This window comes from Arctopsyche grandis, chromosome 3 (assembly GCF_051622035.1).
Source record: "Arctopsyche grandis isolate Sample6627 chromosome 3, ASM5162203v2, whole genome shotgun sequence".
Classification (NCBI taxonomy): domain Eukaryota; kingdom Metazoa; phylum Arthropoda; class Insecta; order Trichoptera; family Hydropsychidae; genus Arctopsyche; species Arctopsyche grandis.
The window spans coordinates 32,408,304-32,427,914 of NC_135357.1; the positions used below are offsets into that span (position 1 = coordinate 32,408,304).

The window sequence follows — 19,611 nt, forward strand, 5'->3', positions numbered from 1 at the left end:
CATCAAATTTGTGTACATATACGAAATAGTTTATAAGCGTTTAATGTAATCGTGTTTGGATTGGGGGGGATGCGTGATGCGTGAGCGCAAAGATTGCGTCGTTCACGCATCGCGCATCCCATCGATGATAATAATTCAACGAATGCTCATTCAACTCGCTCGAAAACACTGAAACGAAACCGTTTCGAATCACCGACAAAGCAATGATTTTTAGGCTAAGGTTGCCGTTTCATTTCATGCGTGCAATTTGTTTATAAATAAAAAAAAATAAAAAAAAATATATATATATATATATATATATATATATATATATATATATATATATATATATATTTATTTATCGTCGGAGCTATTGAGAATTGTTGCTGCATCCGCGAGACACGAAATTATCACGTTTCGCGCCGATAAATTCAACTGGATGGTCGTAAATCGTGAGCTAGAAAGATGGCTCGCGCACGTGGCAGTGTTGCCACACGAAAAAACCCAAAATTTTCCCTCTTCTTAGAAATGCAATCAAATTTGCTTAAATTAAATGTTAATTATTCAATAGTTTTAAACAGGTGTTTTAATTCTATCGGCGAAATTCGATGAGAAAAACGCAAGCTATAAATTATTCCGTTCGCCTTTTTTTCCCCCCCCCCGTCTTCAAATTATTTATGCAAATTTTAATGTATTTTGAATAATTTCACATAAATCACTTTACATATTTTGTATAGCGATACATTACCATTATTTTTTGTACATATAGGATTGAATAGGTTGGTTTCCTCCGGAGACTTTCCTCTGTGCCGCAGAAGGGACTGTACTACGTTGCAGCTGCTGCTTTCAGATTGGGCCTTCGTCTCTCTGCATCGTCCAGTGTTGTAGCTTTTCTAATTTGTTTATTTTCTGTTTTGCATGGTCGCAGGCTTGACATGTGCAGGAGGCAGTACGCGAACGATGTTTGCAATAGAGGAACGGCAGGTAGGGTCGATAAGCGGACTATCACAAAAGCTTGTCCAAAGGCACGCTCTCTCTTCTCTCTCACTCGAGGGGACCCCTCTTCTATTATTTCTCTCTACAAAAGAACCTATTATTTATTAATATATTATTATAAAAGTCCACACTTGTACAGCACATTCTGCAAAAAGCTCTCCACGGGAGCACTCTACCCTCACCGTATTGAGTATCTACATTTGATATTTTTTATATATTGTATATTTCACTGTCTCTTTTATTGAGTATATATCTTCCATCCCTTTCAACGTTTACTGTATATAAATAGTTATCTATTGTATAAGTGTATAATTTTCACTAATTTTATTTCCATCGACTGTTGATGTGTCGATGAAAATACTCATTAGTGTCAATTCCAACGTATTCTACTTCATCCCAATTGTTATTCTCCCCAACTATCGTATCTATTGGATTCTCTGATTCTTTAATAATAATAATACAATCAGGCGACTCGTATTCTTATTCACCTTTAAAATTTCATTCACTTTAAATAACGTATTAAATATATCACCCATAAATTATAACCAATCGAAACTTACAGGATATTTGCACTATATTAAAAGAATTTGTATTCCTAATAATGTATTGAAAACGTTTCACACATGTATATTGTAATATTGCAAATGTAATATATCATTCAGTATTAGGAATAGATTTTCAATGGTGTAAACGTGTCATTACAATCTTTAAAGTACTTGTATTCATAAACGCTTTGTACTCCTCTTTTATTAGCATGACTGCTAATACAAATCTTTTCCTTGACACAGGTATAGTATGTTCGCACGGATTCTATTATGCATACGTTGTGTTTTACTTTATTTTCTATACATTCAGTGTTATATAATCGATCGCGTTTGAAACATTGTAAAACTGCTGAATATTTAAAAATTGACCAAGTACTTTCTAAAAATTTCACGCTTCTCTAATACCGTATAAGAAACGTTGCAAAACGGAGTGTTTTGCGGACGTCGACAATTTGTCAACATTTTTCGAAACACAAGATAAGAACATTGGAGCAATTTTTATTATATAACGTAACAAAACTGCGACATCTACGATTTTGCAAAACGTTGCAAAGATTTTCTTTATGAATGTGTGTATGTGTAGATATGGTTATATACAATTTTCAATAATAAATCTATTTTTTTGTTTGTTTCCTTTTTACGCTTACACTATTCAGTGAAGGAACATAAAGTATAAGTCCATCTAAGCTGGTGATGTATTGAAAAAAAAAAGAATCGTAAGTTTTAAAGTTCACCGATACAAATATAAGGATGTAAAAATTAATTTTGTATAATAAAATTGATCGATAATAATTGTTATGGCTATAAATGTTTTATTAATTTGCATGCAACTGTATAGAATTTTCTTAACACTAAAATAAAACTGCAATTGTCTCGCATAACACCCATTGCATGATCGTTGCTTAACAATGGAATAATTGCACAAATCTGTGTTGTATTATTAAACACCCACCGTATACGACTTGTGTTATATCCAATACATATATATAGTGTTTGATTTGAGTCGTATTTTATTTGCGTGTTCAAAATTTCATTGATTCTTCCACGTGACCCATTTGCATTTCGAAATTGTCACATCGGGTCGTTTACGCTAATGCCGTCGATAAAAATTCAAATGAATGAATGAATCACGTTACTTAAGATGTATAACATTGACATTTATTCGCGTAATATTATAAATACAGTGTTTTCGATCCGTTTGTAAAAGACTCTTGTGACGAAATTCAAAGGTGCGTGATGCTACCGGCATCTCGGAGACTGTTTTTTGGACAAAAATAGAATTGCATGATGTCACGGCATCTTCTGAACTGTTTTGACCACGTATAATATACAAAATTGAATTTTAATAGCGCAATAAATAAAATAATAACTTAAATTATACTTCAAATTAAGAAATATTGCATACACGGTAAAAATATTATATCGACAAATTTATTCAATATACTTACTTATAAATGCTTGCAAAATACTATTCAAATGCTTCTACTATATAATAAATTGAATAAATTATTGTGTGACACATTTCAGGTGAACAGACTATACTTCAATGTTTCACATTAACATTTTCGCACATTTAAACATTTTCCTGTACAAGTTTCATCTCACAATACACGACAATATATTTTTATTGTGTATTTAAATAATATGTATGTATATTTCAAATATCTACAGTAATAAACCTGTAATATATTACAAGTAATTTTAAAATGAAAAACAAAAAAGTCCTTCAAAACAGTTATCTAACCGATTCGTGACATAAAAATGAGATATCCAACGGTCGTAAAAATACAGCGAGAAAGTGGAATTGACCAACGACTTGTTATTGCACTTAAATTATGTGCAATCCAATTCACAATTTATTTTATAATAATGGAAATCAATAACGTTTGTAAATATTGGTACAATAATCATGCCGGGTTACGGTGCAGCTTTCATGTGATCATCTTTAATAATACAAAAACTACATAAAATAACACTCAAATGCATGTTTTATAATCAACTCATTATTCACTTCATGTACGTGTATAAATTTTCATTTCACTTTATCTTGTTTTCTTTTATTTTTCACACAACTTCACATTTACAAATACAATATTTTTCGTATGAAACACTTTCGCACACACTAAATTGTAATCAAATTGCAGGATTTGCATACGTTGGCGGAGCTTGTGTAGTCAATAAAAGATTAGAGAAAGTCAACTCTGTGGCCATCATCGAAGACACTGGTGGATTTTCTGGAATCATCGTAGCCGCTCACGAAGTCGGACATTTGTAAGTATAATATTTCCAATACAACAGCACTTAAAGACATTATAAAAATTGATTAAAAACAATCATAATGATTCAAGGCTTGGAGCTGTGCACGATGGAAGTCCACCACCTTCATATTTGGGAGGACCTGGAGCCGAAAAGTGCCGATGGGAAGACGGTTTCATCATGTCCGATCTCCGTCACACCGAGAAAGGTTTCAGATGGTCACCGTGTAGTGTTTTAAGTTTCCATCATTTCCTCAAGTATGAATCTATTGTTGATATCTATTGGAACTCTATTTTATAGTTGAGGTGTATTTTGAATGGAATTGTGTTCTTTTGCAGTGGTGATACGGCGACGTGTTTATATAATTCGCCTCATGAAGATGAGTCATTGCCGAGAGTCTTGCCAGGAAAATTACTATCATTAGATGCTCAATGTAGAAAAGATAGAGGAACGAGGTATGTTAAGTGTCTAGTTGTAAGTTTTAAATGACTATTATTATGAAAATATTTATCTCAGTGTTATCCTTTCTATCGTGAACGAGTTCATTTTTATATGCTTATAAGTATATAATATATTTGAGAGTATAAAATAAATATTTAGTTTTTGTTAAATATTGTTGGAAAGCTAAGCATCACTAAAAGTATTCATCCGAGATATAAAATCAATATTTAATTTTAAATGCAACTTTAAAACGTTCTTAAATACAGGTTTTTAGTTACTTCAAAATGAAAAGCGATACTAAATCAATGATTCTTTCTTTTTTTTTTGTTTGTATGATACTTCCAGAAGGCAGTGTATTCTCTTTCCCAAGCTACTTGGACAATGGTTCAAATTTTAGAATATTATTATGAATTTAAGCCCCCATTTACAATGTGGAAATTCGCTTAAAAATAACTAAAAACAGTCTATGAAATAGTTTCAATATCAATTTTTAAATAATACAAAATCTTTTTTTAATCTCAAACATGTCTTAATCTAGAAAATATTTGATATACATATAATGCTGCTTTAGAATTCTTGTTCTATTTTGTATTGTACTTTTGAAAGAATTAATCTTCCAAGTATTACTCTCTTTGTTAGGTTAAATAACTTAATAAGTATCTTATGAGGGCGAAAGGAATGAAATGAAAGGTGTGGTTTGTGGAAGGAAGTAAAGTGGTAGCCACCAATATGGTCGAATTGGTCCCAACTCAAAAGATGGCGACCCAAACTCGACCATGTCATAGAGCCCCTAAATCTACAAGACATTTTGCATATTAAATAATAATAATACTGTGGCGTAGGGGTGGGTGGAGGATCCAAGTAAAAGGCCAAAGTCGTGTCACAGCATGTATTGGTGATTAAGGAGATACACGCACTGGCAGTGCTCCGTCCAGAATGTCTTGATATCGCCTAAGTACCGCCTTATAAAGGGCAGGTCTCTCAGGGCATCCGGTTATTTCCCTATTGTTTAGGCATGTACCCGGATAAGTATACCCACGACACCCAGTCCCACGGTATCGGTCACTTCTGCGAAGGGCCACTTCGGTGGCCATTGTTTAGCCTACATGCACTTAGTCTAAAGATAATCCTTGAAACCAATTATAACGGTCACACAGTTTCTGGGATGCTACTCGGCCTAATCCGATTGCAACTACTCGGCGGTGTACGTAACAATACGTATATATTTAAGGACCTGGTCTTTTATTTTACATTGACGAAAGTCTTTCCGATAGCTTACTCAAGTATGAAACTGATTTGAAAAGATATGTATATTGTACACACATACATACATAATATAGCACACATCTCATTTTAATGTTACATATTCAGATTGCATATGGAAACAATATAATGCAATGCACAGGCGTCCGGACAGTCTACGAGTCGTTACGTCAGTAAAAACTACCGTTTTTTCATCAGTATTATATCACCATTTAACGGCAGACATGCTAATTATTTACATTGACAAGGGAAGCACGACTTGCAAAATGGCGCAAGTTCAAAAGTCTAGATCGGACCATAATTTTATTTGCCGATACAACATCCGTTATGTTAAACGCACGTTTGAACTTTCCTAGCGACATTAACTCGCCCGTAATCAGATGCTAAGAGTGACGAATTGCCGGGAATTAAAAGTTTTCACATAAAACTGTCGACATTTATGTTTTTTGCCCGATCGAAACAAGTTTGCTTTCAATTGTACCACACTATTTATTATCCCATATAATAAATTGAAAGTGATTTATATCAAGCATGATGTAATCGAGACTATTTTTTGTTGCTTCCAGTGCTTGCTTTAAGGACGAGCGAGTCTGTGCACAATTGTTTTGCTTCGACGCGGGCAGCGGATACTGCGTAGCCTACAGACCGGCTGCTGAAGGATCACCGTGTGGTGATGGACAGGTATGACGATTAAAATTCGATCTAGAAGCTCTTCGTCTCAAGTACCATTTGATTTAACAAGATATGTTTTCAGTACTGTATCAATGGAAGGTGTGTGGCAGAACATGAGAATATAATCCCGGATTATTCACATCACACCCCCAGCTATATCAGAAGGGATACTAGTCCTTATTATGGAAATGACACTATTCACAGGTAAACGATTGGTCAATCTAGTATTTTGTTTACAGTTGTTAGTTAGTCGGAGAGTATTTGATTGAAACATACACCGTTGTTTAGAATCATTAGTAATTGCAACTTATGGTTGAGGTTATGTTATTAATGGCTGATGTTGTTTTTGAGGTTAGAATGACCTAACCTAAAAGCAATTTACCATTTTAGAAGCAATTTTGAACTAATTATATCAAATTTAATCATTTTATAGTAAAAATGTCATATATAGTTAAGAACAAGTTCATAATAGTTGATTGATGGTTGAGGTTATGTTATTAATGGCTAATGTTGTTTTTGAGGTTAGAATTACCTAACCTAAAAACAATTTTTTTGAGCAATTTACCATTTTAGAAGCAATTTTGAACTAATTATATCAAATTTAATCATTTTTTAGTTAAAATGTCATATATAGTTGAGAAAAAGTTCATAATAGTTGATTAATTCATAGCCAAATTAGATTTGAAAAACTTTTAACATTTACTCCATAGTGAATTTGGCTTAAATGAAATTACTAATACACAAAAAAATTACTCATGCATAGATCTTCCATTCATTATATGGGATTAGTTTTGCAAAAATGATCCAACTCACATCGCCTTACTACTACCAAATGTTATAGGTAAGTTTGCTTATGCATTGTACAAAAAAGATTCATAAAGTTGCGCTTTTAAAAATATTACTCATGCGGATTGGATCCTTTATGCATATCAACGACGAAATCTTGAAAATTACTAGCATGAATCTCGCCATATATTAATGATTATTAAAAAAGTTTGCATTTTTATGATACATAATGGTGGATCTATGTATTTTTATATGAATAATTTTAATTGAGCCTTTTTCCTAATAAAAAATCCGCACATTCACATTAAAATTACTTTAGTTATGCAATTTACTATGCGTACTATCATCGTTGATGTAAAACTTCATTACTTTTCATTTGATAAGAGTAATAAATGTCAGAACAAGCTTTGCATCGGTGATGTTAGTATGTTTTAATTATATAATACATAGTACCATTTTAACATGTTGATTATTTTAATTTAATTTTGCACGTAGTAGCAGTTGAAACTTTGATCGATTTTAAAACGTTCTAATAATTATATATTGTGAGGCTTTTTTCATATGTAGTATTATTTAAATTGATAAACTGTAATTAAAGTCAACTATTCACAATTAACTCTTTGTTAATAGTTGGATTCTAATATGTTGTAGGTCGGAGATGACCGATCAAAGCTTCACAGTACACACGTCTAATTTATTCATATATAATCTTGTACATATAATTAAGTTGGTGTTTGTTTGCATTACGATTTTCGCACAGATTGTTTCAAGACCAAACCACACAAGCGTACGGCACGTATCCGAGCAACCCGTACCAGCAAAACTATTACTACCCGAGCACGGGACAGTCGCCGCTCACTATCGCCCAACCCTTACAAAACCCCTACAATCCCTCATCCCCAATCAGCTACGAGAACCAACACACGACCCAAAACCCATACCCAGTCCAATACAACACTGTGCCGATCACCCGGCACAGCTTCTCGTACAATCCGTACTACAGCACGACCCGAAACCCGTACGACTTTAGAAACTTCCAAGTGTACCAGTACACTGCCGAAACAAAACAGACCCAATACACAGTCCCGTCGACGTCAGAAGTGGCTTCCTCGTCGACGGAGACCACTTCGACGACCACGAGCACTTCGTCGCCGTACTTTTTAAGATTCTCGTTCAGTTCGACGAAGAATCCGTACGACTTCAAAGAGTTCGCGACGAAGCGACCCGTCTCCAAAAGCACTCTGAATGAGACCAGCACGTTAGTTTCGACTTCGACGGCGTCCACCGCGAGTAGCACGCCGTCGACTGAAAAGCCGAAGTTTGGTTTCTTCAGCAAATTGGACTTTAGGAATTACTTCAACAGGACCACCACTAAGAATCCTTACGATTTCGATCTGTCCAATTACAAAGAGATCCCCAATAACAATATCAAACGGTCGTACTCGATCGGGTCGTATTACGGATCCCAGAACCGCCACGTGGCCAACGTCGCTAGTCCGAACGAAACGATGAAAGCCGAAGAATCATCACACACCCTCACCATTAGCAAAAATCCAAATGCCACTCTGGCGTTGAATCCTCCTAATTAAATTCAAGGGAGGGGTGGTTATGAAATTTCAAGACCTCGAAGGACGGTAAGCAAAATTACAAATGGAACGACGATGTTGACTCTCTCTCTCTCTCTCTCTCTGAAATGTCGTTATTTTTATTTGATTTAATTTTTATCTAACATCATCTACTGAAGTTTCGTTTCATACTTTTCGACCTGTCTTCTAAATTCTTATTATTTCAACTGGCCGATGTGTTCTCTATTGCCGTTTCGATTCGAATGCCCTTTCTATTGTCATCTTTCGTACCTTCGAAGGCTTTTGACATTGTCTCTATAAACACATACATATTTCAAAAGCTGACCACCTCTCAGTATTCTCGTCTCCGTAATTTACAACTCTTTTCAGTCTCTTCCAGAGGAATTTACAACTCATCAAAAAAAAAAAAAAAAATCCATATATGACAACTATTTATATGTCCTTCCCGTCCTTGAATAATATTTTGATTTATCTCACATATTATATACACACTAAATATCTTATTATCTTGTTCTTTTCAGCAACGTTTCTGTGTAAATCATTTTTCTGTTTCAGCTACATTAATTTATTTTACTACTACAATAGTTTTATCCTCATCTATTAATTCATTCTTAGAATAATAAATAATACTATAACCATAATTACAAATAGGATGAACCAAAATGAATCATCTTGCTTGACATTGAACAAAATTATCGCTTATACAAATTCAATCTACTACGTTCTATCATATATTCATTTTATAATGTATTTCATACTATTTTATCGAATATATAAAATTTAATATATAATTTCGAAAGAAACTTTGTATGTATGTATATAACTATTTTTGATTCGTAAATCCATGACGTCATAGAACAAATGAGTATTCAAATAAATTTAAATAAAATAAAACTATTCAAATAAATTTAATAAAATGTTTACTATTAGATTGGCCGTGTTTAAACGGTTCAAATACCGAACGAAGCCGGGTAAAAACACTAGTAAGTAATAAAGAAAATCTTCAAAATTTAATTCGTGAGCAAGAGACATTTAGCTTATTGTCAGGTGCAAAGGATTCCATCGACTGTAGATAAAATATATTCGTTTGGAATAAAATCTTTTATTATTATATTAGTCATAGTTCCAGAAATGTATTAAAACTTACATACATACATATATCTGGGATCTTTTTGACTTTTATTAGAATTTTTTTATACACTTTTATATATTGATGAAATAAATAACAATAATATTTATATAATATAATTTAGTATAATTAATTTCCAATTAAAAAGTTTAATATAATTAATATAAATAATCTTCTTAATAAAATTTTTAATAACAATTATTTTATTAATTACAAAGATCTTTTATTATAAAGATCTCATTATTAGTATAAGTATTTCTTATACTAATAATGAGATCTGACGAGAGTATTATCTGTAGTGCTGCTGGTCATACTTTGATATTTGCGACGTAGAAGTCGATTGTTTCCTATCAATTTATCTAATTTCATTGCTGAAACGGTTCCACATTAAATTGGCAAAACCATTCCACCTACTATTTGAATATGATTTTTAAATTGATATACATATGTACAAGTTTAATACCATAGATGTCGCTCAGGGGCAGTGCCGGTTTTAGGGGGGAGCTGGGTCGGGCGCCGCTCGATGCGTCAAAGGCGCTTTAAATTTTAAAATTAGAGCGCCAAAAGCCATACAAAATTTTAGATTAGAGCTAAGAAAAAATTGCCCGAGGGCGCCATTAGGTTTAAGGCCGGCACTGCTCAGGGGCAACCCGATAGCAGCATCTTGGGAAAATATAACATCAAGCCCATCGGCTATACCACCTTTCCCAAATATAAATAAATGTCTGCAAATTCAGTAAGTTCTTCTAATTCTGTGATACAGCAAGTTTTGAGGAGTCAAATTTTAGTATTTGACTCATTGAATATATATTAAAACGTGGTGATTTTATTGGTTCATCTTGCATGTGAAAAAATTAACATAAATTAATATGTAATATAATAAATTACTATCATAAAACAAATTTAATGAAGGTATTAATGCTTTTTTTTATGATTTCAGCGGTCGTCACTAAAGGAATTTGCCAAAATATTCCATTCCGATCGGAGACGATCCCGCAAACATCAACGAAGTGTAGTGTCAAAGCTCGTATTCAAATAAACGAGTTGAAACACTTAAAAAAAACACCCCCCCCCCCCCATATGAACATTTTTTCGTATTTAGACATTTAAGTAATTGTGCTTTCGGTTGTACGGAAGGCATTTCAATAAGTGCACTGTCGTGAATGACGTTCGAACTGTGAACCAGTCGAACCGGCGTTGGCTGCGGCTCCGAACCGAAGACTCTGATCGAAGGCCCGCCCGCCGAGTTCGACGACACGTAGTTTTTACGGACTGAAGTTGCAATAATAGAAATAATGATTATTTAAAAAAGATCCACGTTGATTGTGCATGATTGTAAAACGCGAAACTCCACACGAACAATTAAACATTTGTTTGCAAAAAGGAATTGAATAGCAGAAGAGCATATTTTAGTATTGATATCCCCCGATGCATTTATTTATTCCTTTAAATAATTATTTAATATCTTAAATTATGTGGAATTTTGCTTTTATTTATTTTGAAATTGGCGATTTCATCAATTTTTTTTTTTAAGCTTTGTCTTGCGTTGCAATACTATGTGTAAATAATATAGTGCATTGATAAAGACAAATTTTTCAAGCGTCTTGAAATTAAAGACAGTTGAGAATCTGCATCGAATGATTAAACAATGACATTTTTATATATTATTGTATGACGTATTCTTTTTAATGTGATATAATAGTGTGTTAATATTAAACTATTTTCTTTAAGTTAAAAAAAAGTATTTCTTAGAAACTTCCTTTGTTACGGTTATCGTAGTTGTTTAAGTTTATTATTAAAAAACATACAAAATAATGAATCTATTGTAAATTATATTGATTTTCCTCAAGTGAATGATCATTTTCTATAACTTCAAAGACACGTTCATTATAAAGTGTATCGCTTCAGAAGCAGGCATATCTCTGTTATCAAATACGTGACTTTTCAAATCAGATTGTATTTAAAATTCTATATTTGGCTTCGAAATTGTATTGCAAACGTGTTTTACCCACCTGATCGGTGTCTTTGTGTAAATAAAATTATATATATTATAATTATAGTATATTATTATACACTGTGATCAATTCGCATACATATATATACATATATATAGCGAGTTGCATGATAAATAATATTTTAGTATGATTGATTGTAAAACAGGTGACGATTGACGATGCCTGTTCAATGATAAAACTTACGCAGGCGTCGGTTCAATTCTCGCCTGCATTTTCAAAAATAAAAATTGAAGAGTACTTATATACATATATATATATATATATATATTAGAAATGAAATTTCAACAAAGTATACTTTTGTAAAATTTACAAGGAAAAAAAATAGCAAACGCATTGTAAATTATATAGGAAAAATTGTGAAGAAAAAAATGAAAAAAATAAAAGCAAACGAACAGTCAAACGACTGGACGCCGTTTAAATGTGAAAAATATATACATTTGTGATAAAAAAATTTAATAAACACTTTTCTTTTTAATAAACATTGATTTTTATTTCACAAAGCACGCACGAGACGACACAATCGACAACATTCAATGTGTAAATGCCATAGATATAGAATACCATAGATACGCCCTGACGCTCTAAGCCGATCACCCTGTTGGACTATGCACACACAAAAAAAAGTACAGATCATGCACACTCTCTCTCAGTAGCTAGTTAGCTTCTAAGTAGGAAGGTCGATTGACATTTTTCGAAAATGCCAACGTGTTCAGTGAAATTATGTTGCAATTACTCAAGAAAACATAAAAAGGCGGATGGCATCACATATCATAATTAAGAATTAATATATAATGTCTTCAATTATAGTAGTATTTTAACATATAATGAAATATCAGCGCGATGTATGTACTGATGGAACAGCGGTCGACAACCTGGGTGTCACTAAATGCACGCGTATATCTTGTTGGCACTGAAGGAAATTCAGAAATCGACATTAAGTTTAAAACTACAAACAATGAACTAAATATTAAAGTGTCAGCTTTAAAATTGATCCTTGTGGAAGTTACTAATGTTTAAATATTGTAATAGTTAATGATGGTTTTATTATAGTACCATACATTTGTAGTTTAATATAGTGTTTTTAGGTAAATATTTTTTTCTTAATATGGCTTTATTAGTTTGGTTTACGGACACGCAGAGTGTCCAATAAAATAAAACTTCAGTGCATGTACATATACATAAACTGGTTGCGTTTCTTCCTTTTTTTTACCACTTCCCCGCTAGTTAAACCCCCCCCCCCCAGAACCCCTCAGTAAGTGGCGACAAGATCTCCAACGAAATTTGTATGCAATGGCATATCTAGGTTATTCTACATCTATGGTAAAAGCGTAAGTTTGTTCAGCAATTATTATATACATACATATTTGATATGAAAAATAGTGTTGTGTATTTCACCTGCCTGCGGATTAAGTAATAAATTATAAAAATATGCAAAATACTACCGTAAAAGTTTTCCATTTGTGTTGACCTTTGATCTGTTCGACGTGTAGACACCGACTTTGCATACGCATGATCATGTGATTATGTTAATTTGCTATTTTCCTGTGTATCGCCGTCGACGCATTTGAATTTAAATCGATACAATAACTTTCTACAAACGCATAAACCAAATCGATAATAATCAGCGATTAATATTCCCTATCGAGGTACGTTTTCTTAAATGATAAATCACATTGTTATCTCGAAAGACGATTACAAAGATAGAGTATAAAAATAAAAATCATTTATTCACCTTAGAAATTCCCCATATAAAAATTATAAGCAAGAACTAAATTAAAATGCAACAACATTAGTACAACAAAACTTAAATAATTGAAAATAAAAACCACATCCATTAAGTTTATACATCAAATAACTGCTAAAAGTACAATCTTTAAATATCTAAATGTTCAGTCATTGGAGAAATTATTTGATGCTTAAAACACCGGATTGCTTGAGCAGAATCCTCGTCACCATGGCGACGGAGAGGACGCAAACCAAACCGGCCGGCATGAATTTGCCAGTATTGAAGTACCTATACGCATACAAGAATCCACATCAAAAATTAGATCAAATTTAATACTTGAATAAATATAATATGTATATGTACCGATAGCCCATCATACCACCGAGGACGGCACTCGTGCCGAGCGTCAAACTGTAGTTGGACGGGTCTTGAGAGGTTTGATAGGCACCATAACCTAAAATATACGTAACACAACTTGTGAACTCAATTCTAATCAATTCAAAAATATGTAACGGTAAGCTCACCCAAGACAGATCCGAAAAGTAAGCCGGCTCCCAAAGAAGGAATTGATCCTGTCGAATAAAAATAATGTATCAAATTAAAGAGAGGTTAGGAATGTTATTTTGGTACACAACAGTGTATGACGTAACCTTGAAGTTACACAATACATGTGTATATGTTTATTGTTTGTGCAAACCTGCTTTGGCATATCCGAGGATGCCTCCAGCGGCTACTGTGGCCGCGTACGCGTATCCGATGAGGTCCATGCCCATCTTGAACTCTTCAAAGTTGGAGAAGCCGATGAAATACGACGGAAGTGACGAAAGCGAAACAGATAGCAGCTGACAAAACACTGAAGACCGGCGCCGATGTGTGCTGTCAAAATATTTAGGACACAACACTGCAAACTATGACCAAAGCAATGTTTATACAATATTCAATTTTAGTTTTATTTGGGATTGTTAAAACAATATCCCGATTAAAGTTTACAATTTACATATACATATCATCTTTTTAAATGAGTGCATCATGATATAGTCGAATATTTTAAATAACGTAAACAAAAAAGTTTAAGCGATTATGTTCATAAATTATATGGTTCGGTGTTTATTCCACACAAAACTGCAAAAACGTAGCACAACTTGTACTATTACGAAACTAATCGATCACCTATTTCCCCCATCGAACTCGAGCTGTACAAATGACATCATCGCGTCCTGTTCAAACATGTAAAGTCAATCTTGGCCGAAGTACTTTCGTTCGAATTAGGGGAAAGACACCATAAACTCGCTCTAGATACGCAATCACGAGTACACGGAAACCCTCACGGAGCCAGCTAACTACGCCCGAACACAGCATACAAAGGAAGACCTCGACCCCGTAGGAATCTTCCAGAAAGTGATCTCACCAGCCAAGTTACGCGTTGCACAATCATCGGGTATATAAACCAGCGCATCTTCCCCAGATGCCAGTGCTTTAGAAGCTCGACCTGGTTCACTCCGTCGAAGCAACTACCTACTTCGCCGTAATTACCTACTTCGTTTTTATATATAAATTAGTTTTAATTTATGTACATACAAGTCATAATAGCTATTGTGATGCGGAGAATTTGCTCTTGATCTTGAAATATCTACATAGGGGGATGACCTCTTTTTAAATACCTCTGCGATTTCAATATATTTGAAAAAGATATTTTCAAACATGTAAACATGGATAAAAACGAATGGTATATATAATATTATATACTTTTTTTAGTTGATTAAATTCACTTGGTAACCTCACAAAGCCCCTCGACCCCATTTGGAAAATTTGGGGACCCGTGTTCTAATCTAAGGTTGTTTATTCGTTTTTGATTGAGGCGACTTGGAAACAATTATACAAGTCAATGAATTCATAATAAGACAATAACAGGATTTAAGTACATTCATATTTACAAAATATAAATGATTTTCTAAAAAAAACTACGTTTTCTTTTTTATTGTTGCGTAGGGGTGGGTGGAGGATCCAAGTAAAAGGCCAAAGTCGTTTCACAGCATTTATTGATGATTAAGGAGATACACGCACTGGCAGAATTGACAGAATGTCTTGATATCACCTAAGTACCGCCTTTATAACGGGTCGGTCGCTCAAGGCATCTTCAACGTCCGGTTACTCCCATATTGTTTAGGCATGTACCCGGATATGTATTCCCACGATACCCAGTACCACGGTATCGGTCAATTCTGCGAAGGGACCAATCGCGGCCACTTCGGTGGCCATTGTTTAGCTTACATGCACTTTGAGTCTAGAGATAGTCCTTGAAACCAATTGTAACGGTCACACAGTCACTGCGATGTTACTCGGCCTAATCCGAGTGTACGTAACAATATTAAAAAACTTTATTTCATTTAGGATAGCCATTATAGGGGATGAACGAATGAGACGACTGGCATGTTAATGCACGTGTTTTATTTATGACAGCTGAAGGCAGAGTGAGGTAGCTAACTCCGAACCCAATCGAGTTGGTCCCCACTCGCAGGAAGGTGACCAAACTCGACCATGTCGTATAGCGAGCCGCCACACCATCAGAATCTAATCAGCTTCTAATTAGAATGTTATCGTATTTATTTTTATTATAAATAAGAAACACATATTTTATGATGCGAGGTCAAGTCCCAAATGAGAGTTTTTTTCTGGTACAATCATTTATTGAAGATGAAATTTAAATTTAATACATTGGGGTTGAACGAAAAATGCGAGTGAGTGTGAAATATGAGCGATTAATTTATTTATGAAGAAACGCCAAAATCCAATGCGTGGTGCGAATATCAACTGTTTTGGCCAAACACAGAGCGGGACTGTCGCATGTTCGAGCGTCAGTTGGCAATCAGCCGTGAAGCCGGTGGTTGTGATTGCGATTATTTATGCCTGAATTGTTTTTTTTTTTATTTATATTTTGACAGTTTCAGCAATTTCAGTATTTGCAAATTTGTGATTAGCAAAATATCCAACTGAACTCACTCTTCACCAGGTAGAATCCACGTGTAGAAGGTTCGTCTCTAACCTAACCATTATTACCTCAAATTTATCGCGTCATACTGACGCAATCGCACTCATGGCTATAACTTGTATTCATAAATACTTTTGACTGTCATTATCTGTTATTTCAATTACTTAAATGAACGATTATTATATGTAAATAAAAGAAGTCCTTGAGATAATTATTTATCCATTCAAATATGTATACATATGTATGAACTACCTATGTATTTTTTATATGAATATATGTAAGATTATGTTGTATATTTAAAATTTGATGATAAAATGCTTTTTAATTTTTTCAGAAACATGTTTTCTCAAAAGAAGATCGTCATTAATACCGGCAATGTCTTAAACATCATCGATATCAACAAGAAAGTCGGCCAAAATGTTACTGAAGAGGTTTACTATTGTTATTTTACAATTTGTAACGTTCCAATTTATGTATCTGCTATAATTTGAATGACATAATTTTTCAGCTAACCGAAAGTCTACAGATCACTTTGGACGAATGGAAGAAAAGCGTCAAAACGGTCGATGAAAAAGCAGAATCATTAAAAATATCCAGACTGAACGACGATTCTCAAACTAAACTCGCCGAAGAAGACCGTAAAAACTTGAAAATCGGCGTTAAGATATTCGTACAGGATCACAGCGCCGAATCTTTAGAAGAATGTTTAGAAAATGGTTAAAAATCAATATGACTTGCAATTATAAATAACTGAGTCACGCTTACGTACAGCTCGTTTAATAAATTTATAATGATTTATCGTTTCAGTATTCAAAACACTCGGAATCAACACAATCGATAATGTGATCGTAGCTTATAGTCCGTTGAGCATTGCCATACCAAACGGCAAAGGTAATATGAAAATTATATATTATTCCTTCATAGATTTGTCCGATGATTAACACCTGATGAACATTTCAGAAGAAGGCTCGGACAGTTCCGATGCGGACTCTTCAAAGTGCGATAGAATCCTCCCTGGCTTACTTCAACTATGGAGAGTACTTGAAAGTTATGTTAAAAAAGGTAAAAACATTATGGATGTACGACGTGCTAGCAACTTATCACGCTTGCATAAGAGTCTGCTATCTAATCTATACGATTTGTTTACTTCGGCTTGTAATAATTACAGAACGTATACTACAAGTAGGCGTATCAGACATTGAAGAGTCTTGCTTCAAAAGATTGTATGCCGAGTGTGAGATTCGACCTTCCATCGTCCAGATCAACCTGGCATCCTGCTGTGTAGTACCTCCTGGTCTTCAAGCCTTCTGCAAAGATCACGATGTGCAATTATTAACGCACAGTGATCCGCAAGGTGACGGCTCGTCTCCGCACATACATACATATACTGTCTTCCGTTTGTCATATGCTAATGTTTGTTTTGATTTTAGAAATTATATCCAAGGAAGCTTTGGATACTGTCGTCTCAAATGGGGTGAAAGCCATTCAGTGGTGTTTGCGATATCAAGTTCATATCAAATGCCGAGGAGTGCTCGCCCTCAAAGGGTATATGCTCAGTGCGACGTTGCAATGAATCGTTCAATGTTATTACATAATATATATGTACATGTATTATTATATTTAATAAATCTATATCTAAATATAACGAATGAAAAAAATCCAATGTTAAATCAACGATTTTTAAGTGATGTACTTTACAGTGATATATGTTTTTAGATAAATTTTAGGGGTTTTATTTTAACGAAATAAAATATTTGTCTTTTATTTTTGTATTATTCCGTGGATGAGTTTAAATTGTAGATGAATGAATAATGAAAGTCGTTGCAAATTAAACTAGTGAGGCTTCAAGACCAATATTGTACTTGTACGAGTCTTTGCTTTGTATAATACATAGAAGTTATCAATACATTTAATTCCTGCTTCATGTTGTATTTTTATTAAATTAAAATTAGGATTTATATATTATTTATATGTAAATGAATGGTGCCTTTATGTGATTTATTCATTATTATTAATTAATATGAAGTTACCTAATTTATTATAAAAATAAGGTCAAAAATTGCCGATGTTGTATTTTATTTTTATACATTGAACACACTGGTTACAATCTCAAAATATAAAATTTGATTTGAAACATTTATAAGTATGCAATTATGTATTTTTTTTCATTTTATACAAATGACGCATTAAATTCTGAAATATATCGATTTTTTTTTTTGTATTTGATTCTGATTGAAATTGATTTTGTTGTCATCGTTTTGAGGATGTTGCTCGCTTGCATAGTAAGTGATGAGGGATATTTTAATTACATCCTATGTCGTCGTGTAATACTCCGTGAAAGGTGTGCGACGAATCGGAGACGGCACGACTGTTCCGGCGCCCGTTTTATTTTACTTTTAATTTCGGCCATTCCTCGAGGTCCGCGGAGACAATGGTGACCGACTGGTGTCAAACTCGACTGCCCACCGTTGCTCCGTTTTAATTTCCTCGCGTTTCGCTTCAAAGATTACGCTAATTCGTTGTGCGAGTCGATGCAGAGCCTCAAAACTGAAGGGTCGCAGAAAATAAACCCTTTAAATTGTATTCACGAAGTTTATAATCTGATATATAATTTCGAAAGAGACTTTGTAAGGTTTGGTTAGGAGTTTCAAAAATAAATCAAACTTTCTATGAATGCTTGAATATTATTTCTTTGTCGATTCAAATAAATTTAATAAAAAAACAAATGAATGTTTACTATTAGATTGTTTAAGCTGTTTATTTTTATTTTATTTTATTTTTATTTTTATTTTACATATATACCAGGAAGGCCTAACAGGTAAATCCCAATGCGCCTTCCTGGCCAATTACAAATACAAATACAGCATTTTTATTATAAGTCGTTGAATTGCGAGACACTGAAAAAACTCGCAAATTAACGAGACATCTATGAATTGTACATAAATTTTTATTGTACATCAATCAAATTTTTCAAATAGTGGTGACATAGTAGGTAGGAAGGATTTTTAGCCAATTTTTTTTTCCGGGAACCGTTTCAACAATGAAATCAGAGAAAATTGGCAAACTCTGATAGGAAACGATCAACCTGGAGTCACAAATCCAGGTCTGACCAACAGCATACTCTGAAAAATTCATTTTCATTCAGGGATAGAACCCGGCACCTTCTTGACGGTAAGCAGAAGCTTAACGTCCGAGCTATGCTGCTGGCTATATTACAAATACCGAGCG

At 33.7% G+C, this 19,611-nt stretch overlaps 3 protein-coding genes across 5 annotated transcripts in view; 2 read left to right on the forward strand and 1 right to left on the reverse strand.

The window, feature by feature from the left end:
* Positions 1–10,935, forward strand: part of sona (sol narae metalloprotease) — a 92,568-nt gene extending 81,633 nt beyond the window's left edge. The window contains exons 8-14 of one of the 2 annotated variants that reach the window (XM_077426903.1): positions 3,665–3,791; positions 3,869–4,033; positions 4,115–4,231; positions 6,047–6,161; positions 6,235–6,356; positions 7,699–8,572; positions 10,594–10,935. In XM_077426903.1, the coding sequence (XP_077283029.1) occupies positions 3,665–3,791; positions 3,869–4,033; positions 4,115–4,231; positions 6,047–6,161; positions 6,235–6,356; positions 7,699–8,527 (1,475 nt within the window). In that variant the 3' untranslated portion in view covers positions 8,528–8,572; positions 10,594–10,935. Of the gene's footprint in view, positions 1–3,664; positions 3,792–3,868; positions 4,034–4,114; positions 4,232–6,046; positions 6,162–6,234; positions 6,357–7,698; positions 8,922–10,593 lie in introns of those variants that run through there. The other variant, XM_077426902.1, reaches the window with a different exon arrangement.
* Positions 10,936–12,047: 1,112 nt separating this feature from the next.
* Positions 12,048–14,293, reverse strand: LOC143909019 (transmembrane protein 14 homolog). 2 transcript variants are annotated; one of them, XR_013260320.1, is made up of 5 exons: positions 14,092–14,293; positions 13,919–13,966; positions 13,758–13,848; positions 12,930–13,682; positions 12,108–12,863 (listed from the first exon to the last, which is right to left on the reverse strand). XR_013260320.1 is itself a non-coding variant. In XM_077426906.1 (4 exons), exons 1-4 carry the CDS (start codon positions 14,165–14,167, stop codon positions 13,574–13,576), a joined length of 324 nt encoding a protein of 107 aa, XP_077283032.1. In that variant the 5' UTR covers positions 14,168–14,293; the 3' UTR covers positions 12,048–13,573. The 2 variants fall into 2 exon arrangements, 1 of the variants encoding a protein (XP_077283032.1); XM_077426906.1 differs by having other exon boundaries at positions 12,048–13,682.
* Positions 14,294–16,251: 1,958 nt separating this feature from the next.
* Gclm (Glutamate-cysteine ligase modifier subunit) lies at positions 16,252–18,579 on the forward strand. The gene is made up of 7 exons (XM_077427175.1): positions 16,252–16,424; positions 16,718–16,814; positions 16,892–17,099; positions 17,191–17,274; positions 17,344–17,445; positions 17,552–17,737; positions 17,814–18,579. The coding sequence occupies exons 2-7, from the start codon at positions 16,722–16,724 to the stop codon at positions 17,954–17,956; spliced, it is 816 nt and encodes a 271-aa protein (XP_077283301.1). The 5' UTR covers positions 16,252–16,424; positions 16,718–16,721; the 3' UTR covers positions 17,957–18,579.
* Positions 18,580–19,611: the final 1,032 nt, after the last annotated feature.